Genomic DNA, 22,239 nt, shown 5'->3' with positions numbered 1-22,239 from the left:
ACGCATGGGTCAGAGTTTGCTTAGGGCTGCGCACATTTTCCCTTCAAATTGGTTTTTATATAGATCACAACCTTGGCGTTGAAAGTCACGTACGCCAATTTCAGCCCCGTTTTGTGCGTACGCAACGGTTATAAATGAGACCCCTGGGCAGTGATTGTCTCAGTTAAACCCAACCAAATGGAACAATTAAAGCCTAACCCTACAGAGCTGAAATCGTAACTGCAGTTTGTGTCTGAAGGTGTCCTCCACACCAGCTCCATACCTCCTGGCTGTCATCGCCGGTCAAAGAAGAACTTAACTGTGAAGTCAGTGCACTTTGCTTCAGTGCTTTGGCTGAATAACTTATCGCAAGTCGTCCTCCGAGATTGAATTGCATGTAAACATTGTACGAAACAAAACCGCTGTGTGCACGTGTTTACAAATATGCCGTCTGACTTCACAGGATCTCATTGACCAGGGTTGACCAGAGGCTGAGGACCAGAAGGTGACCAGATCCCCTAGACCAGGCAAGGGAGGCTGGAGACCAGATCCCTCTGGACCAGGTATGGGGCACCGGGTTGGACTGTAGGGGTAACTAGATCCCCTAGACCAGGCCCAGGGCACTGGGTTGGACTGTAGGGTAGCTAAATCCCCTAGACCAGGCCTGGGGCACCAGGGTGGACTGTAGGGTAACTAGATCTCCCTGGACTGATCCCCCTGGACCAGGCATGGAGCACCACAGTGGACCTGAGGCTGGGGACCGGAGGGTAACCGTCACCAAACACTTGACTCAGAGATTCTTTTTAATTATTTCCAACGATCGTTCATTAGTTTACTTTCCGATTTTTCATTCTTTAAATTTTAGCCAAATCTGTGATTTGAGGTAATATTTAAGGTCACATACCACTACCTCTGGACATTCCTCATCTTGCTTACCTTCCTGGACCTGCTGCTATTTAGATATATGTGGGCAGAAGGCGTTGTTGTCTGGGAAGGAGGGGAGGGTGTAGGACACTTTAATGTGCCTTAAGTGGAAGGCAGGGGGAGGGGTTATTGGGGTTATTGTTGTTATTGTTGTTATATATTTATTAATATTTCTTACTGTATTCTATTTAATTATTTAAAAAAGCACTGAACAAGATCTGCACCTTAATTTCGTTGTGTAAATACTTTGTATTTAACCCAATGACAAATAAAGATTATATTCTATTCTATTCACATGTGCTGTGTTCCAATATCCATACTATACGTACTTGCTATAATTAGATTGAGTACCAATTAAGATCTGGGCGAAAATAAGTGTACTGAAAGGACCCGGATGGTGTACTCAAAACAGTCAAACCGCGAAGTGTGTATCGATGTACACTTTTCGTACTCAACGGCAGCCATCTTAGCTACGAAGCGGAAGAGGGCAGGGCCAGGCTGAGCCAACGTCGGCACATTTTCCACATAGTCTGCATTAATAGAGTCATTTTGTAGTTTTAATAGCTTTCATAGCTTTTTATAGCTGCTAGGCGTAAAGAGTTCACAGTTCAAAGTGGGATGTTCATTGCGGAGGAGGAGCCGCAGCGGCAGTCGCGATCATAATTTCCGGTTAGTGCACCACAGAGTATTATGCTGCTTTTTCACTGCATGGTACCAGCTCGACACGACTCGACTCGACTCGACTCAGCTCGCATTTTTTGCGTTTCCACCGCAAAAACATGGTATCTGGTACCTGAAGTGGCTGCTTTTTCTAGTACCGCCTCGCTCTAGGTTCCAAGCAGCTGAGCCGATACTAAAAGGTGACGTCGGCAGACGGCCGGCCACTGATTGGCCAGAGAGTGTGACGAAGTCACGAGAGCGACATGGCAACCATGCTGGTAACAGCCATAGCAGCGCCGCAGCCAACATATTCCACTTCTTCAACTTCTTCAACATGCCAGCTAATAATAGTAATGTTATCGATGTCCTCCATTGTTGTTATGTGGGTTCTGTCCATGTGTGGGTTGCGTAGGTGTTGTTTGCGTCGCGTACAAAAATACGTCACGGCCCTTTCGCGCAGCCGACCCCGCCCACGTCCAGGAGGTACTATTTGCGGTGGAAAACGACCCGTGCTGCTACCGTGTCGAGTCGTGTCGAGTCGTGTCGTGTCGAGTCGAGTCGAGTCGAGCTACATGTGCGGTGGAAAAGCGGCATTAGATTTGGAACAACACTGACATCTGGAAATCAGCGCACTTATTGAGTGCGGATAGTGTACTATACGTTTAAGTGTACTCATGGCAGTATGGATATTGGAACACAGCATTGGGCTACTACTACTACCGTAGTTTATCCAGCGTACATCTAGGCGGTCACGCTAATTTGTGACCTTACCCAAACGAAACAGCTTGTAATGGCTGATCAAACTTACACCTGGTGGTATGATGTCATCCCTTTAATGTGTGTTTGTATCCTGAGCAGATGACGCTGAGGACCCACCAGGAGCGAGACGAGGACTATGATAGGATGCTCAAGTCTTTGGAAGGTTAAAACCAACAGTCCTTCTTTTCTACGGCGTTTGACAACCAGAGCTATGCTGTTGGATTCACAGAATGTTATACTTTATTCCTGAATTAGAAATTCCCAAGCGTGTGCATGTTTCATGTTGAAGTTTAAAATATGAAATTAATCTTCAAGTCTATCTTCTGCATTCAAGCCAGAGTTTTGATTTCAGATTTTTTTAAACAAGGTTTCCAAAGAATAATAAACTACCACCACTGTGTTTGTTACTGATCAGGAACCCTCGGCTGAGGAGAGCTGAGGGAGGAGCCACGCATCTGGAGGAAGACCAGGAATCTGCCTGCCAACAGCTAGGATAAGATGCTACACAAAATTAAGTATTATTTTTAAGAGCCAGGAAGTACAAACATTCAATTAATGCGTACATTAAGTGTCAGGACGTGCAAACATACAATATGTGCTTACATTAGGTGCCAGGACGTACGAACGTACAATATAAGATCGTAACGACTGAATATTGTATCATTTTCAGTCATCTGTGTGCTCTTTATTTAAATTGCGGTCGAATTCAATTCAAATTACTTTATTTTTCCGTTAGGAACTTCAGATGTGGAGGAGCAGCAGGGTGTGTCCATACCCAACAACAGTACATACAATAAACAAAAGAAAAACACGCACACACTCGCAAACATACACCATCAGCCCTGCAGAAAATAAAAATCCTTGCCTAAGCCTAACAAATAAATAGTATTATTACCTCCATAGTGGAGGATAAATAAATAGTTTAAAACTATTTAAAACGATTCCAGGTATTAAAACAAGAGGATACAGTTCAAGGAGGGGTTAAACCATTCAAGAGTCTTATGGATGCCGGGACAAAACTTGACAGGGCTCTGTTTGTCCTTACTGTGGGGGCTCTGTATCTGCGGCCTGAGGGTAAGAGGGAATACTGGCTGTGTAGAGTGTGTGTGATGTCAAGGGTGATTTGTGTTGATTTCTGCTTAGTCCTTTTGTTGTATATATTGATGAGGGATTCCTGCTGTTGTCCAATTATTTTGCTGCTCAGTTTGATGATTCTGTTTAGTGGGTTCCTATGGATGTTGGACAGTGCTCCGAACCAGGAGGTGATGTTAAAGGTGATTATGGATTCAATGAAACATCTGTAGAATGCTGTCAGAACGGATTGGTGGACCTGGAGTTTGCGGAGTTTGCAAAGGAAAAAGAGACGTTGCTGGCACTTGGAGTGGATGATATCAGTATTTGTTTTGAAGTTGAGTTTGTGATCGATTGTTGTCCCAAGGTATCTGTATGTGTCAACCCTCTCTATCGGCTGGTTGTTAACAGTCAGATTGGGGAAGGTGGAGGGGGCCTTATGGAAGTCTATAATTAGTTATTTTGTTTTGGTGATGTTGAGGTCAAGGCAGTTCCGCCTGCACCAGTCTAAAAAGGATCTAACTGATCTAATGGAGTTGGTGGAGTCCATGATGACAGTGTCGTCAGAATACTTGATGTATGTGATGTCTGGGTTTGTGCTTCTGCAGTCGTTGGTGTAGAGTGTATAAAGAACTGGTGAGATGACAGAGCCCTGTGGAGCACCTGTAGAGATCCTTCTGGATGAGCTAAGGTGGCCGTTAACTCTCACTCTCTGGTGTCTGTCTGTCAGGAATGAGAGGACCCAGAGTATGAGGTGAGGATTGACATCCATCTGACTAAGTTTTTGACCCATTAGGTGGGGTTGCACAGTGTTAAAGGTACTTGAGAAGTCTATGAACACCAGCCGCAGAAATGACTTGGGCTTCTCAAGGTGGGTGTAAACTCTGTGCAGCAGCGTTAGTGTGGCGTCGTCTACCCCTCTGTGACGTTTATACGCAAACTGAAGCGGGTCAGCATACTGTGGTAACCCGCTACCCAAATGAGCCGGGTTCCACGGACAAACGACACTTTGGTGTGCTGGATAAGCCATTGCAGGCATTTATTAACAATCCACTTCAATCAAAACAACGAAGGAGTCGCGGTCGCGGTCTCTAGGGCCTCCGTGGGCCTCTAGGCTCTCTCCTTGCCACGAGCCCTTCCTTCCTGCTCCCGACCCGTGCTGTGCTGTGCTGTGCCTCCTTTTAAAATGGCCCCCGTGCTTTCGGCCAGGTGTCCCCCAATCACCCTGATTGGGGTGCCGAAAGGGCTGCTCTCTCTCGCCGGCTGGTGGGTGGGGGTGGTACACCCCGTCCTCTACGGTACCGTCCAGGCCGGGGACCACGTGGCGGGATGCCACACTCCTCCACCCTTTGACCAAGCCCCAGGTAGCCGAGGGACCCGCCCAGGATGGTGTCTCGCCGGGGCCGGGTGTCTCCTGCGGCGCCGGCTGCGTCCCTCGCGTCGGCTGCGTCGTCTCCGGCCTCGTCGTCTCCGGCCGCGTCGTCTCCGGCCGCGTCGTCTCCGGCAGCGTCGTCTCCGGCAGCGTCGTCTCCGGCAGCGTCGTCTCCGGCAGCGTCGTCTCCGGCAGCGTCGTCTCCGGCAGCGTCGTCTCCCGCCGCTTCGTCTCCCGCCGCTTCGTCTCCCGCCGCTTCGTCTCCCGCCGCTTCGTCTCCCGCCGCTTCGTCTCCCGCTGCGCCGGCGGCAGCTGCCTCTCCTGCCGCGGCGGCGACCGCATCTCTCCTGCCCCGGGACTCTAGTACCGGGTCCCACCACCGGCGGAAAGTCGGACAGTCCCTCCCGATTACCACAGGGACCGGTAGGTGGGGGACAATCCCCGCCCGGATCGTAAACACACCGTGTGTGGTGCGGACAACCACGTGACACGTGGGGTAGGTCCGGGTGTCCCCGTGGACGCAGGTCACCTCCATCGGCTCCCCTGCCTTCCCACCCGCCAGGTCGGGGCGAAGGAGGGTAACCGCACTGCCGGTGTCCAGGAGGGCCTGCGTGTCCTGGTTCATCACCCGCACCGGGATGGTCGGACTACCAGAGGTTCCCTGCGCCCAGCAGGTCGCCAGCATACAGGGCCGACCCGTCCCCACGTCCGCGCCGGCCGGCGGCGCAGCCCCGTCCCGGCCTCGCGCTGCGGCCTTCTCTCCCGCTGCGGCGGCGGCGTCCCATGCGGCGGCGGCGGCATCCCTTGCGGCGGCGGCGACGTCCCTTGCGGCGGCGGCGGCGTCCCTTGCGGCGGCGGCGGCGTCCCTTGCGGCGGCGGCGGCGTCTCTTGCGGCGGCAGCAGCGTCTCTTGCGGCGGCAGCAGCGTCTCTTGCGGGGGGTCGTAGTGGGATCTTCGTGCCTGCATTCTCCACCAGGCGTGGTAACCCGCTACCCAAATGAGCCGGGTTCCACGGACAAATGACACTTTGGTGTGCTGGATAAGCCATTGCAGGCATTTATTAACAATCCACTTCAATCAAAACAACAAAGGAGTCGCGGTCGCGGTCTCTAGGGCCTCCGTGGGCCTCTAGGCTCTCTCCTTGCCACGAGCCCTTCCTTCCTGCTCCCGACCCGTGCTGTGCTGTGCTGTGCCTCCTTTTAAAATGGCCCCCGTGCTTTCGGCCAGGTGTCCCCCAATCACCCTGATTGGGGTGCCGAAAGGGCTGCTCTCTCTCGCCGGCTGGTGGGTGGGGGTGGTACACCCCGTCCTCTACGGTACCCCGGGCCCGTCCAGGCCGGGGACCACGTGGCGGGATGCCACAATACTTACTGACCTCTGCCTGTAATTGTGTGAGAATTAGCCTCTCAAAGCCTTTCATGACCAGGGATGTTAAGGCCACAGGTCGATAGTCATTATCACAGGTTGGTTTACTCTTTTTGGGCACAGGGCATATGATGGAAGTCTTCCAGACTGAGGGGATAGAGTGTTCCGCCAGTGAGCGGTTAAAAAGGTGGCAGTAAACACCAGCAAGCTGGTTGCTGCAGGCCTTCAGCAAGCGTCCACAGATCTGGTCTGGCCCTGGTGCTTTATTTGGCTTCATCCTTCTCAACACCAGCTCAACCTCCGCCTGCTGCAGCTCCCGATTTACATAGCCCGGTATCCTAGCAGTGAACTCCTCCATCAGCTTCTCCCTCTCCTGTGTTTGGTCCAATTTCTCAAACCTGCAGTAGAACTGGTTAAGGTTCTCTGCCATGTCAATGCAGTCTTTTGCCCCGGTGGTGGGAAGAGCTGAGTTGTTAATGGGGAGGCCAGCTAGGGTTTTAACACCTTGCCATGCATCTCTTGGCTTACCCTCCAGAAAGAGTTTCTCAACTCTCTTCCTGTATTCCATCTTTGCTGCTTTTAATTGTTTATTCAGTTTATTTTGAATGAGTTTAGACTCAATTTTATTTCCAGAGAAGAATGCAATTTTCTTTTCATTCAGTGTTGATTTCAGGGCTTTTGTAATCCAAGGCTTGTTAGAAAAAACCTTAACAGTCTTAGTAGGGACAACCATTGCCTCACAGAAAGTTATGTAGTCAGTTACCACATCAGTAGCCTCCTCTAGGCTGTTACCCTGCGTTAGCACCTCCCACTCAGTGCACTCGAAGCAGGCCTGAAGAGTGTCAATTGCAGCAGAATCCCACTTTTTCACCTGCTTCTTTATAACACCCTCCCTTTGAAGCTTTGTGCGATAAGCGGGGATAAGATGGACAACGTTATGGTCCGCAGTACTGAGAGGAGGTTTTCTAAATGCCTTGTATGCGTTCTTTACATTACCATAACAGAGGTCAATTGTTTTATCGCCTCTGGTAGTGCATGTAACATATTGTTGGTAAGTAGGAAGTATTTTATTTAGTCTACAGGCATTAAAATCCCCGAGGATGAGAACAGGTGAGTCAGGGGATGCGCATTCAATTTTGTGGACACATGCAGCTATGGCCTCAGATGCGCGTGTGACGTTGCCTGACGGAGGAATGTAAACAAGCAATAGGGACAATTGACTAAACTCACAAGGTAAATATTTGGGTCTAAATGACACGGCAAGCAGCTCTAAGTCAGGTGTGCAGCAAGAGTCCTTCACAACAGCAGTTCTGCTCCATTCCTGATTTACGTAGACACACAGCCCGCCCCCGTGCTTTTTCAGGCTACTCACAGTCTGCGCGCGGGGGCACTGAATCCGTCCATAGAGAACTCTGAGTCCGCGATGTTATTATCCAACCAGGTCTCGGTGAGACAGATCAGGTTCGCCTGACTGTACGCCCATTGGCAAGCTATGTTCGCATGCAGTTCATCCAATTTATTCCGTAATGAGCGAACATTGGCAAGTAAAATGGAGGGGAGCGGTGGGCATTTCGATGTGCCGGTGAGTCGTTTCAGCCTCTGCCTTACTCCTCCTCTCCTACCCCGCTTCCTTCTCGAAGTATCCCGCCGACAATCGTGGTTGGGGCTATATCGTCTCAGTTCTCCGCAGTTTTCCAGATTCGGTGCTGAATAATCCAAATTCCGTAGTAGCAGCAGATCATCTCGGGAGTAGCCTACTGCAGAATTCCAATTCCGAGCCTCCCAAAAGCCGCGACTCAAGTCCATCAGGTCAGTAGTCCAACGCTGAAGATAGCATGGATGTTGTTTTGATTTACTATAGTTGTGATAAACTATTGATGACCTAACACTTCTTGGACAAACATGGTCTTAAAGTCAACCATATCACAGTGTGGCCGAGTGGAGCGGTTCTCTATGCATCAGGACTGTTTTGAAAGCACAGACTGGCAGATGTTTAAAGAGGCAGCAACGGTGGATGATGATGTGAACCTGGAAGAATATACAACATCAGTCCTGGCATACATTAATAAGTGTATGGATGATGTTACCATCAGGAAAACCATCAGGATTATCCCTAACCAAAAACCCTGGCTGAATTCCGAGGTGCGTTCGCTTCGGAGAGCACTAAACACTGCGTTCAGGTCCGGGGACTTAGACGCACTCAGGGACGCAGGGCGAAGCCTGACAACCGGCATAAAGATAGCAAAATCTAACTATGCTTTTAAGATACAAGAGCATTTCATCTCTAATGACCCACGTAGCATGTGCAAGGGCATTAAGTGTGTTACCAATTACAACAAGAAGAATGCACAATGCCCCACCGACCACTGCTTGCCTGATGCTCTGAACCACTTTTATGCCCATTTCGAGGCCAGGCCACTGTACCAACATGGCACAGGCCACTGTACCAACATGTCTCAAGACATCCACCATCATTCTGGTACCAAAAGATGGTCACCTGTCTCAATGACTATAGACCTGTTGCTCTCACCCAAATCATCATGAAAACATTTGAGAGGGTATTAATGTCACATATCAAGAACATAATGGACATCACATCCGACTGTCACCAGTACGCTTACAGGCAGAACCGTTCGACTGCTGATGCAGTTTCAGCCGTTATCCACCAAGCCTTCACACATCTTGAGACTAGCAATTCATATGTGAGACTACTTTTTCTTGATTTTAGTTCTGCTTTCAATACAATCATTCCACAGACACTGGTAACAGGTAACCAGTGGAGCTGCATCAGGATGGGGGTGATGTGCTGCCAGGGCTTAGTGCCAGTTAAAACCCTGGCAGCTGAGTTCTGAACATATTGCAGTCGGTCCAAGGTTTTGGAGGGGAGACCTGTGAGGATGGAATTACAATAGTCCAGACGGGTGGAGATGAAGCAGTGGATGAGTGTTTCAGTGACTGAGAGTGAGGGTCGGAGTCTTGCAATGTTTCTCAGATGGAAGAATGCAGATTTTGTGGTGTTGTTGATATGAGGCTGAAATGACAGGGTGGGGTCAAGGATGACACCCAGGTTGCGGACTACGGGGGATGGGGTGATAGGGCAGCCATCCACTTCCAGCAGAAGATCCCCAACCTTCCTGAGCAGTGACTTGGGAGCCACGACCATGAGCTCTGTTTTATTGCTGTTCAATTTGAGTAGATTAGAGGTCATCCAGATTTTTAGGTCTTGCAGACAGTTGATGAGTGGGGCCGGTGGAAACTGAGTTGAGGGTTTGGTGCTGATGTATAGTTGGGTATCATCAGCGTAGCAGTGGAAACTGAGACCATGATGACGGATGATTTGACCAAGGGGGAACATGTAAATGGTGAATAGTAAAGGGCCGAGCACAGATCCCTGGGGAACACCATGGTTGACTGGTGCCATGGTGGAGGTGGCATCGTCCAAGGTGACGTATTGTTGGCGGTTGGCGAGGTAGGACTGAAACCAGGAGAGGGCTGAGCCACTGAGACCAATGAGCTCAGCAAGACGGGTGAGAAGGATGGAATGGGATACTGTGTCAAAGGCTGCTGAGAGATCGAGGACGATAAGAATGGAGATGAGGCCATTGTCGGCGGCAGTGAGGAGGTCGTTAGTGATTTTAATGAGGGCAGTTTCGGTGCTATGGTCCCCACATGGACTGTTAACACTAGAACAGCCGTCGAACGGGTCAAATGACCCCCCAAATGACCCTCCTTCCCTCAGGCAGGAGGTTGCGTAGCATCCGGGCAAGGACAACTAGGCGGAGGAACACCTACTACCTGGATGCTATAAGACTGTTGAACTGCTAAACACCTCCTGATTATGCACTGATTAACTGCACTTATGCCCTTTAATGTCTAGGACCCCGACTGCTGACCTGACTTTCATCGATATCGTTAGCCTCATAGCATCATCAATATCATTATCCTCATAGCATAATTGATATCGTTAGCCTTATAGCATAATGGATATCGTTAGCCTTAGAGCATAATGGATATCGTTGGCTTCCTTGGTTCCTTCGCGGGTTCCTCGGTTCCTTCGCGGGTTCCTCAGTTCCTGCGTGGGTTCCTCGGTTCCTTCGAGGGTTCCTCGGTTCCTTTGTGAGTTCCTCGGTTCCTTCGTGGGTTCCTCGGTTCCTTGGAGGGTTCCTCGGTTCCTTCGTGGGTTCCTCGATTCCTTTGTGGGTTCCTCGGTTCCTTCGCAGGTTCCTCGGTTCCTTGGAGGGTTCTTGGTTTCTTGGCGGGTTCTTGGTTCCTTGGCGGGTTCTTGGTTCCTGGTCTTTGGAGGCCGGGTGGTTCAGTGTTGGGGACAGAGTTAAGGTCACATGGTTTCACGATGAACCGTTGGTTTATGAACCACATCCCATAAATGTTTAACTGTGCGCTGAGATGTTGAAATGTATACCATTATGTTCTATGATATAAAATAATTTAAAACGACCTGGTTGTGTGGCTTTTTACCAGCATGTTGTGCGGTAAGCTGAATATCCTTATATTCAGCTTCAGGTATTCTCTAACATTAACCCCTCCCCTACCTTAACACCTCCCTTCCCTAAAGATTTTAACATTGACCACCCCCTTTTAACAGCATGTTGTGCGGTAGGTTTAATGCACATTATACACATGCATGTTACCCATATAAGGTAACTTCCCCCCTCCCCTACACCCTACCCACCCCTCTACCCTAAACACCCCCTCCCCTATACCCTAACCTCCCTTATGCCCTAACCACCCCCTCCCCTATACCCTAACCCCCCCTCCTCCCCTATACCCTAACCTCCCCCATGAGTGTGGTGGTGTGTATGTGAGTGTCAGTGTTTACAATTTTTGTGTTTGTTTACACATATTTACATAGTTTGCTTAAACATTTATTAACACAACACATTGCATATCAACACAAGTACACATGGAGACGAGGCAGCAGAGGATTGTATGCGTGTTATTTTTCTTTGATCTCCGTCTCCATCGCGTCAGAGGAAATCGTAATGAGCTCTATATTTAGACGAGTCTCCCATTCCACGAGAGCAGAGTCTACCGTTACATCATCCGACGTGCGCGTGTGCGCATGCGCGAGCGTGTATGCAAGCACCTGTGAGCGTGTTTGCGTGTGCGTGCATGCGATTCTCTGCGCGTGTGCGCTCCTCCGCGTCGTCGCGGTTCTGCAGAATATCCCCCCCCCCTCCCCAGTTACTTCATAACTGCTCTTCTGTTTAGAGTCGCGTAGCCTCCAGTGTCGAGTTACTGTTAGCGACAATTTGATGACGCTATGCGTCTATTTTTTATAACGCTCACCAAGGAAGAAAGGAGACGATTTCCGTCACCAAATTCCGACAGACGTTTTAATCCCTCTAGGGAGCGCAAGAGGAAATTATTTAATGACGCGTGTGGGTGTGCGCGCATACCCGCGCGTGTGTGTGTGTGTGTGTGTGGGTGTGTGTGCTTGTGTGTGTGTGTGTGTGTGTGTGTGTGTGTGTGTGTGTGTGTGTGTGTGTGTGTGTGTGTGTGTGTGTGTGTGTGTGTTTGTGTGTGTTTGTGCGCAAACCTGTGTATGTGTGCGCATTCGTGGTGTGTGTGTGTATGCGCATACCTGTGTGTTTGCGCGTATATGTGCACGCGCGCGCAGTCGTGACACGAAAAGACTGCGGTGATGATGGGTACCGTACTCGGTTACCTTGGTAACCGGAATGAGGCTGCGAAAGAGCAGGTCATCGCCGTCGGCCTCGCCTCAGCGAGCGGCACGAGGCGAGGGCTTTAAAGCAGCCGAGGTGACGTTACGCGTCGACCTGTATATATCGAGCGCGCGCGGGCGAGATCCCCAGCTGAGTGTTCATGTGTCCCTGAGCAAGATACTTATCCCTAACTGCTCCTGACGAGCTGACTGTCGCATGTTGCATGGTTGACTCTGCCGTCGGTGTCGGCTCCGTGTGTGTAGGCCTATTAACCGATGTAAGTCGATTTGGAAAAAATCGTCTGCAAAATTTCCTAATTGTAATTGTAGGCCTATGTGAAATAATTCGTGGTGTGTGACACAGTCGTGACACAAAAAGACTGCGATGATAGGTCAGTGAAAAGCTCTACGCGTCGTTGTTATAAAATAAATCGATTTTAAATCGTGACAGTTGCGTTACGTTTCAGTCCTCGAGGCATGCTGATAGGTTTGGTCCTGCGAGCATTATTGGATTAAGTGGATGAGCTGGTTATGGAAGTAAATCTGTGCCATCGGATTTTGAAAATAAAAAGCCATTGAATTCTATGCACTGAATATTATGCATTGAAATAACGTATCTGGATTTTTTGCCTATATTTAACTGCTAAAAAATTCCTTAAATCCTATTGAGCTTTATCTTTCAATGTTAAAAATTCAAAATCAAATGTTCAACGTTAAAAAATTCTCAACACGCCAAATTCAGCTACAAATTTCAATGACGGAAAATTCAGTGTGAACATCCGGGGACCCAAGGAAGAGCAATCGATCCTAGATGCTAGATCGCTGTCACGCAAGGAGAGCGGGGATAAGAGCACTTTACGCAGTAGCTATAATAAGAAATGATCAAAGGTAAATCGACGTCATTAAAAACTGACTAGCTTTTTATGGGGAGAGAAGCAACGGTGGTGGACCTTACTAAACACCCTATCCATTGTCGGTTTGTAAAATGCTCATCAAATCAAATGTATTTATTAAGCACATTTAATAACAATGTGAGGGGGGGGGGGGGGGGTATTATGTTTTATTTACTTTTGTTATAATGCACACCGTTTTTTTATTTTTTTTTACTGCAGTATGAAGTAAACGATGAACTAATGCCTGTGTGAAGTGTGTGTGTGATTGCAGTGACTTGGCTGGATTTACATGCAACTTAAGAGTAATTGTAGTGGGTCAAGGAGCCCAATTTATTAGGGCAGAAAAATTTGGGGCCATCCACCGACGTCACTTTGCCTACGTCTGGTGTGATGCTGGGGCGATCTGTGATGTGATGCTGAAGCCCCCCGCCCACTCTGGAACGAGAGCGCAGAGCCGACCGTATTGCGCCACTGAAGCGGCAGCAGCCTGTAGTTCCAGTGGAAGCACGGCGTGCCTCGGGAAGAGGCGCCCTTTATTTGTCATCCTCATATCAAATCGTGTCGCTCATTGCGGAATAGTGTTGGCTCTTGTTATGCCACCACAGAGGCATATCAACTGCTCCTCAGCCACTTAACGTGCATCCGGTGTCACAAAAAGAATAACCCCAATCCGAGTGCTCGATGACGATACAAATGTTAAGTTTTAAGCTTGGGCATGTTTCCGTACGTGAACGACTTCATGCCTGTCTACGCTTCAAACTCGTGCATGTTGCAGAAAATGTGCAACAGCGCCCCCTAGGGTCACACTGTTCGGTGGCTTCTCTCCCCATAAAAAGCTATAGTCAGTGTTTAATGACATTGATTTACCTTTGAGCATTTCCTTTTATAGGTTACTGTGTCAAATGCTGTTTAGTATTAAGGTTTGTATCAAGAAAGAAAGAACCAGCGAGTGACTCTCTTATTCCCGCTCTCCTTGCATGACCACGATCTAGCATTTAGGATCGATTGCTCTTCCTTGGGTCTCCGGATGTTAACATTGAATTTTCAGACATTAAATTTTGCAGCTGAATGTTGGCATGTTGAATTTGGGGACGTTTACATTATAGTTAAGTTTAATTTTTAACGTTGAATATTTGATTTTGAATTTTTTAACATCAAAAAATAAAGCTGCATTTGATTTATTGAGTTAAATTCAGAGGCAAAAACTCCAGATACGTCATGTCAATGCATAAATATTCAGTGCGTATTTTCAAAATCCGATGGCACAGATTTACTTCCATAGCTGGTTCAATAGCGAGTCTGAGGCTCTCTCTAGTGGCTGAGCGCTGGTACTACTGGGTACTGAGCGTTATTATAAATGGTTTCCACAAATTATTCACATGTGGAACACGCTATGGTTCAAGCCACGACATCATTGCATTTATTCAAAACGTTGTATTTGTTCTTTATTGATTAACAACAAACGAAAGAAAGAAACATTGGATAAATGAACAAATAAATAAAGACAGTGGTCGTTTATTTCAGTCTAAAGATGAAGAAATATATTATTATGAAACAGATATTATTGTTGAAACTCAAAAGTCCCATTTTGTTCAAATAAACATTGAAATAACAACTTATTTCAATATATAAACATTTGTGTCGTGAGAAAAGACAGGAATATATCAGAACGTACACTCAATGTACACTTAAATATACTATAAATGTTAAATATACTTTTCAATATATTAAAGTATGTGTTTTTACCTCTTCCCATCGGGAGAGAACAGCGTGTGTGATTGGACAGCACCGTGTTTTCTAAGCATATCAACATACAGTACGTCTTTTGGCAATTTTGATGCGGATATCGGTCAAACAGCGCTCTCTCCTGGCGGAACTTCAGGCAGCTCTTTTAACTCAGAATTGTACCTGTGAGAGAGAAGCAGGATAAAGTCTGTTTATTCATATAATAGGGTTTTAAATAAATTAATTGTTATAATATTGATTAATTTTTTCTTTTTGTTATCGTTTTTTAATCAATCAAAAGGATGAATCAAAATGATTAAATCAACAAAAATCTTTGTAAAGGAGGATTTCCCTCCTTATAAAAGTAAGGTATTAATAGTATAACCAGTGAAAGTGTTTTTTGGATTCAATTAAAAAACGAAATTCCCTCCCAGTTCTAAAACCTTTTAGAGGAACAGTGAGGGATTTCAAAGACAGTAGACGCTTAATAGCTTAATCACCGCTAATCCAACTCCGTGACTTAACCCGCCCTTAGCCGATCATCAAGTATGCAACCTTTAACCTAATGGAGACTTAAGCGCTTACCGAAAACACTGGCGAATCATCTCTCACCAAAAAATGAAACCTTACTCTCTGAACTGCACTGAACTCAGTTTTTTTGGCTCAACCTGTACTCAAACAAACCCGGAAAAGACAGTTAATAACTCCAACAAAATATGTTAGTATTTAGTTTTAGTTTTTGTGAGAAGCCAGGGCACTGTGTGTGTGTGTGTGTGTGTGTGTGTGTGTGTGTGTGTGTGTGTGTGTGTGTGTGTGTGTGCGTGTGTGTGTGTGTGTGTGTGTGTGTGTGTGTGTGTGTCTGAGTGTGTGCGCCTGCCCAGTGTGTGTGCGTGTGTGTGTATTTGTGTACCTCAGTGTGTGTACAGTGTGTGTGTGTGTACCTGCCCAGTGTGTATGTATGTGTGTGTTTACCTGCCCAGTGTGTGTGTGTGTGTGTGCGCATTTGTATACCTGCCCAATGTGTGTACAGTGTGTGTGTGTGTGTGTGTGTGTGTGTGTGTGTGTGTGTGTGTGTGTACCTGCCCAGTATGTGTGTGTGTGTGTGTGTGTGTGTGTGTGTGTGTGTGTGTGTGCCTGCCCAGTGTGTGTGTGTGTGTGTGTATATGTGCCTGCCCGTTGTGTGAGTGTGTGTGTGTACCTGCCCACTGTGTGTGTGTCTGTGTGTGTGTGTACCTGGCCAGTGTGTATGTGTGTGCCTTCCCAGTGTATGTAAGTGTGCCTACCCAGTGTGTGAGTGTGTGCTTGTGTACCTGGCCAGTGTGTGTGTGTGTGTGTGTGTTTGTGTACCTGGCCAGTGTGTCTTTGTGTGTACCTGGCCTGTGTGTGTGTGTGTGTGTACCTGCCCAGTGTATGTATGTGTGTGTACCTGCCCAGTGTGTGTGCGTCTGTGTGTTTACCTGGCCAGTGTGTGTCTGTCAGTGTGTCTGTGTGTGTGTACCTGCCCAGTGTGTGTGTACCTGTACCTCTCTCTCTCTGACAAATGTACTTATGGTAAGTCGCTTGAATGTGTGTTTTGTCAAATCCTGGAATAAAGAGTCAACTTAGGCGAATACTTAATAAACGGTAAACCATGACCTCCAGATCCGGTACAGCTGCGTGGCTCCGGCCAGCCCGAGGAAACAGTTGACGGCGAACAGATTCCACACCCTGGGAACGATGACCAGGGAATACCGGGACCACAGCACGCCTGGGAGAGGGGTCAGAGCGGGAAAAGGGGAGTCCATCAACAGGACGACTCGATGGAAACACATTTTGTTGGCCATATTTTAACGAATTAAGTAAATGTTGTGTTTCTGCAATGGTAAATGTCTTCTTTTTGCTGATGCTACGTCACATTGTTGTTTCCAACTGTTCTTTAAAGATTGGTTTATCTCAGGAGGTAGAGCAGTGTCTGTCTGTCTGTCTGTCTGTCTGTCTGTCTGTCTGTCTGTCTGTCTGTCTGTCTGTCTGTCTGTCTGTCTGTCTGTCTGTCTGTCTGTCTGTCTGTCTGCCTGTCTGTCTCTCTTGACAAATGTAGATATTGTTAGTCGCTTTGGAGCGAGGCGGCTGCTAAACGCCTCAACGTTGATCTATGTTTTTGTCAAAGCCTTGAATAAAGAGTTAACTTTATTGAACACACACTTATCAAAGCCACAGGGAAAAATAGCAGTGTAGTAACAGCTATCTGATGTTAGCGTGTGTGTCTTCTGTGGTGGAGGTCAGGTGTGTAAACTACACACACACACACACACACACACACACACACACACACTGGGTCTTAATATGGCTTAACGTCTGTACTGGAAAATTCCTCAGCTGACAAAGGAGGTCATCGTTACTGCGATAACAATGAGAAGTCGTTTGAAGGTGGACGTGTGTGTGTCTCTGTCTATGTCTATGAGTGTGTGTGTGTGTGTGTGTGTGTGTGTGTGTCCCTCTATGTTTGTCTGTCTGTGTTTACCTTTGTGTGTGTGTGTGTGTGTGTGTGTGTGTGTGTGTGTGTGTGTGTGTGTGTGTGTGTGTGTGTGTGTGTGTGTGTGTGTGTGTACCTCTGTGTGTCAGTGAGTGTGTGTGTACATTGCATACGAGGACAAGAACAAAATGGCCTCTCTCCTTGGTAAATGATTGCCCACTTTTAAGACCTAGCTCGAGGTGATAGGGCAAACTAGCCTAACCCGCGTCGAGGCTACTCATTATCCAGCCTCGCTAGATCTGGAGGTCAAATGCTAGTGTCGGGAACGGAAGGTCATCGTCATGACAACAAAGAGGTTCAAACGAGCTGGGAGAGAGAGAGAGAGAGAGAGAGAGAGAGAGAGAGAGAGAGAGAGAGAGAGAGAGAGAGAGGGAGAGAAAGAATCCAATCCATTGTTTGGTCACTTTGCCATATTGATTTTACACACATTCATATATTCACCCACAAATACACACATTCACCAATTCATACCCAAATTCACCCATTCATTCACACATTCACCGACCGACGGCAGAGTCAACCCCTCAGGGCGACAGCCAGCTTGTCAGGAGCAGTCAGGAAGAGGCGTCTCTCTCAGGGACACCTTGACAATCCAACCAGCAACCTTCAAGTTACAAGTTAGTGATAAAAATTATAGTAAAGTTCTCTGTTGTTCTCTCTGCTTCGCTTCCCATGTTGCACCGGGACAACGTTTCCACCAGCGTGGAGTAGCGAAAGCATAGCACTTTGAGGTCAAAGCTGTGTATGTGTAAACAATTGCAGACGCACGCACACAGACACACGTCAGAGCAGTGACATGCAAACGCAGCACACACACACTTCTGAAGGTGAAGACTTATACTGGAAAAACACACACTCAGACCCACATATTGAACAAATCGACAAAGACCCAGGCACACATAGACAGATACACAGACACATAAACACAGAGACAGACAGAAAAGCACACTTCTGAAGGTGAATACATATACCTTTGTAGCAATAGGCACTAAACTGTGGAATACACTACCATCAGAAATCAAAACATTGACAGAGCTCAAGGTTTTTAACACACAAGTAAAACAATGGTTGAAACTGAATAAACCCTGTGGAAATTGACACGCACGCACATGGCCGCGTGCACATGCATTAATCATTGTCCTTGTTTTTGTCTTTATGTCTCCTGTATATGATGTCTTCTGTATTTTTATTCATGTGTAACTTTTAGTAAAAGCCTAACCAGGGACAGGGGTTGCAAATAAGTCTTGACAAGAAACCTGTATGCATGGCATCTATTTTATATTTTATATGAAACAATGTGCAATGTATTTGTCCCTGCTCAATAAACTTTTAAATAAAAAATAAATAAGTGCAAACATATGCTAAACGCACACAACCGCACATATTGAACAAATCGACACAGACAGCTACACACACACACACACACACAAACACACACACACACACACACAAACATACACACACACACACACACACACACACACACACACACACACACACACACACACACACACACACACACACACACCGTACCAGTGGTCATGAGGACTGCGGACTGGGAGGTGCTGAGCTTCTCTGCTGGGCGGGTGAAGTCGGCCGCGCCCGCCACCACCAGCCCCTGAGGAGGAGGTGGAGGAGGTAGGAGGGAGGGGGAGGAGGAAGATAGGGGAGGAGGAGGAGGAGAGGGAGGTAGGGGGCCGACAATTAGCATGTTTCCATTGTGTCTGTGGTTTTCTCTAAACTAGCTCTCATACGATACGTTTATGGATTATTATTCTGATACACGGAGTGTGAAGATATCGAATGTATGTCTGTCTGTCTGTGTTTGTGTCTCTCTCTCACTCTCTCTCTCTCTCGCTCTCTTTCTCTCTCTCTCTCTCTTTCTCTCTCGCTATGTGTGTGTGTGTGCAGCATTTCAATCATCTGGAGTTTGTTGCGTATTAACTTTTGATCTAAACTGGATTTTATTTTATTTTGATGGGAGATTATGACTTTACGACCAAACTGTTACCAGTAGACATGAAAGCAGATGACGACTTTATGACCAAACTTACCCATTTAAACATCGGCGCCCAGAAGAAAACTGTCTTTGGTCCTAAACAGATAGATAGAAACACGGTGTTAGTTTCAGAGGTCTGCATTATATCTATATATATATATATTCTGTCTTTGGTCCTAAACAGATAGATAGAAACACGGTGTTAGTTTCAGAGGTCTGCATTATATCTATATATATATATATTCACAACAAAAGGTTAAAATGTATTAAACAGTTAGTGTCAGAGGTCTGTATGATATCTATAATATTATATATATATATCAAAAACAAAAGGTTTAAATGTATTACACAGTTAGTTTCAGAGGTCTGTATGATATCTAAAACAAAACAAAAAATATATATATATAAAAAACAAAAGGTTTTAGACAGTGTCTAATAAGCGGTCTGTATGATAACTCTTTTAAATCGGTGTGGAACACGTTAAAACCGAAGCTAGTCTGACAGCATCCACCCTCAGACGTAAGCTTTCATCACAGAGGAGTTTAAGTGTGTGCAATGTACACACACACACACACACACACACACACACACACACACACACACACACACACACACACACACACACACACACACACACACACACACACACACACACACACACACACACACACACACACACAGACACACACGCACCAGAACACACACAGGGATAGACAGAAAGAGACACACACACAGGCACGCACAGGCAAAGGCACACACAGAGACAGCCACACACAGACAGGCACACACAGCGACACACACGACACACGACAACCACATACAGGCAAACACAGCGACACACATGACACACACATACAGGCAAACACAGAGACACAAATGACACACACAGAAACACACATACACACACACACACACACACACACACACACACACACACACACACACACACACACACACACACACACACACACACACACACACACACACACACACACACACACACACACACACACACACGTCCAACTTCAAACGACTTCTCATTGTTACCAAGGGATGCATTGGCCAACTCACACATAGCAATCCAGCAAAAAGCACTCCAGCTGTAAGACTGTCATTCTTTCTACACTTAGTGGAGGCACGGCCCAGAAACTGTGTTGCTTCCTACAATATCTGACTAACCAACTAACCAACTAACCAAAGTCACGGCCAACCCTAGTTACGTAATACCTAAGTGTATTACTAGTTAAAGTGTTACACTAGTTAATACTAAACAGTGACGTCACATTTGTTATCGGAAATAGATAATTCGTCATTTATACATGACTAAATTATGCATTTGAGACTAATATATATATTATAATATATATATATATATATATAAAATAAATACAATTATCATCAATGATAATAAATGTTTTTTAACCAAATTAGCTCCTCGTTGGCTCGTGCACTAATATAAAATAATAATCAATAATATATATAATATTATACAACGGGGGGCCTGAATCCAGCGATCTGATTGGTTCCTAACTGTTGTATAATGAGCGTATACATAACTGCTATGACGCCCAATCATTTTGTGAAAGTATCACTCCGCGCCTTGAAGTGGAAAGTGTCAAAGAATACAACCGTATTTTTACTAGTGTGTGTGTGTGAAGTCATTTTGCCATAATTTTAACAGTTGTATAAAAGCAATAGCACAGTTCACTGAAGTCTAAAATCGGCGTGTGAACTGCTCCATAGGATAAATTGCCGGCGAACCGCTCTATCGGAGCCTTCTCTCGGAGGGACGCTAAAGTGTGTTGCATAGCGACCGTCGATGCATAGCGGCAGCCAGGAGGGACTGCTTTTTGGTAGTCTTTAATAAATCAGCTACTTTGACTTTCTTGGTTTCTTTTTAAATGTAGTGTGTCTATGACTTTCGTTTCGCCATAACAGTAACCGTTGTATAAAAGCAATAGATCACTTCAGTCAGTGGCATGTGCTCTACCACTGTGAAGGGGGTCGCCGGCCCTCCGCTGCGCGTCGGGGCCGGACAACGCCCCTTAACAGTGGTATAATGAGCACATACCACAGCCTGGCGTGATCTATTGCTTAATAATAGTACTTGACTGATGATAAATCCTGAATTAAACGATCTCAGTCAAATCCGAGCTGTTTAACTTGTTATAATAATAGTGTGCGTGTGTGTGCGTGTGTGCGTGCGTGCGTGCGTGCGTGCGTGCGTGCGTGCGTGTGTGTGTGTGTGTGTGTGTGTGTGTGTGTGTGTGTGTGTGTGTGTGTGTGTGTGCGTGCGTGCGTGCGTGCGTGCGTGTGTGTGTGTGTGTGTGTGTGTGTGTGTGTGTGCGTTTGTGTGTGTGCGTGTGTGTGTGTGTATGTGTGGGTGTGTGTGTGTGTGTGTGTCTTCCTCCCACCTGTCATAATAATAGTGGGTGACTGAACGCATCTTTATAAACACCAACACGCTTTTTCCATTCTAGGAAAAACACAACACCGCGTCACGTGACCTCGGATGCGCTCGTGGACAGCGCGCTCTACGCGCGGCGAAAGCACGCAGACGCGGGGCGCATAAGAACCGCAGGCACTTGACAAGTCAATCAATCAACGTGTGGGTGTAGGTTCGAGTCCTCAACCACCCGATGTTTTTATTTTGTTTATAGTCATTGATGTGAATTAAGATTATCGAATTAAACGATGGCTTTATTCAATCCTAATGAAATCGCGCGTGCATGAAGGAAAATAAATGAATGAACGCATAATCCAGTCACCCATTCGACTAACATCAGCGCCCAGTGCGAACCAGTTCACCAAACCAGTGGCCTAGATGCTTTAAACGACCATGCGACGCTGCACGCATGCGCGTAACGTTAACGTGCACGATAAAAAAGAAAAGAAAAATCAACCTTGAGATAAACGCGTGCACGTACCTGCGGGGTGGTTGTAGAAGGGTCTGAAGCGCGCGGGTAGCACGTGCTCCACGCGGTCCAGCATACGGTGGTAAAACACCCGGACACCGCGGGACCCCATGTCGACTCAGGGGACGGGATATCGGTCTGTCAGTCAGTTAGAGGGAGAGAAATAACATGAGACGAGAGACGGTCACCTGAGATAGCTAAGCCCTGCCCCCTGGCATGGCATTGGTCGGGGGACATGCCTATCTAAACGAGAAGCCAAGCCGCTCCCATTTTTTTTGATTTAAGTGGAAACATGAGTTGTAAATTACATTGAACATTGCATATATTTTTAAAAGCAATAATCTTATTATTAATAATATCATTTTATAATAATACAATTATA

At 46.7% G+C, this 22,239-nt stretch overlaps 1 protein-coding gene and 1 long non-coding RNA gene across 2 annotated transcripts in view; both read right to left on the bottom strand.

Moving 5' to 3' along the window:
* The window catches only part of LOC132460786 (uncharacterized), a 52,020-nt gene that overhangs the window by 18,626 nt on the left and 11,155 nt on the right, over positions 1–22,239 (bottom strand). The gene's annotated exons all lie outside the window — the stretch shown is intronic.
* LOC132460737 (mitochondrial pyruvate carrier 2-like) lies at positions 14,099–22,037 on the bottom strand. Its single transcript, XM_060055613.1, has 5 exons — positions 21,870–22,037; positions 18,998–19,038; positions 18,477–18,561; positions 16,067–16,178; positions 14,099–14,614 (listed from the first exon to the last, which is right to left on the bottom strand). The coding sequence occupies exons 1-5, from the start codon at positions 21,967–21,969 to the stop codon at positions 14,557–14,559; spliced, it is 396 nt and encodes a 131-aa protein (XP_059911596.1). The 5' UTR covers positions 21,970–22,037; the 3' UTR covers positions 14,099–14,556.

The sequence above is a fragment of the Gadus macrocephalus genome, chromosome 7 (assembly GCF_031168955.1).
Source record: "Gadus macrocephalus chromosome 7, ASM3116895v1".
In the NCBI taxonomy this organism is placed as follows: Eukaryota; Metazoa; Chordata; class Actinopteri; order Gadiformes; family Gadidae; genus Gadus; species Gadus macrocephalus.
The sequence above is the reverse complement of the archived record's forward strand: the minus strand, read 5'-3'. Positions and strand labels throughout refer to the sequence as shown.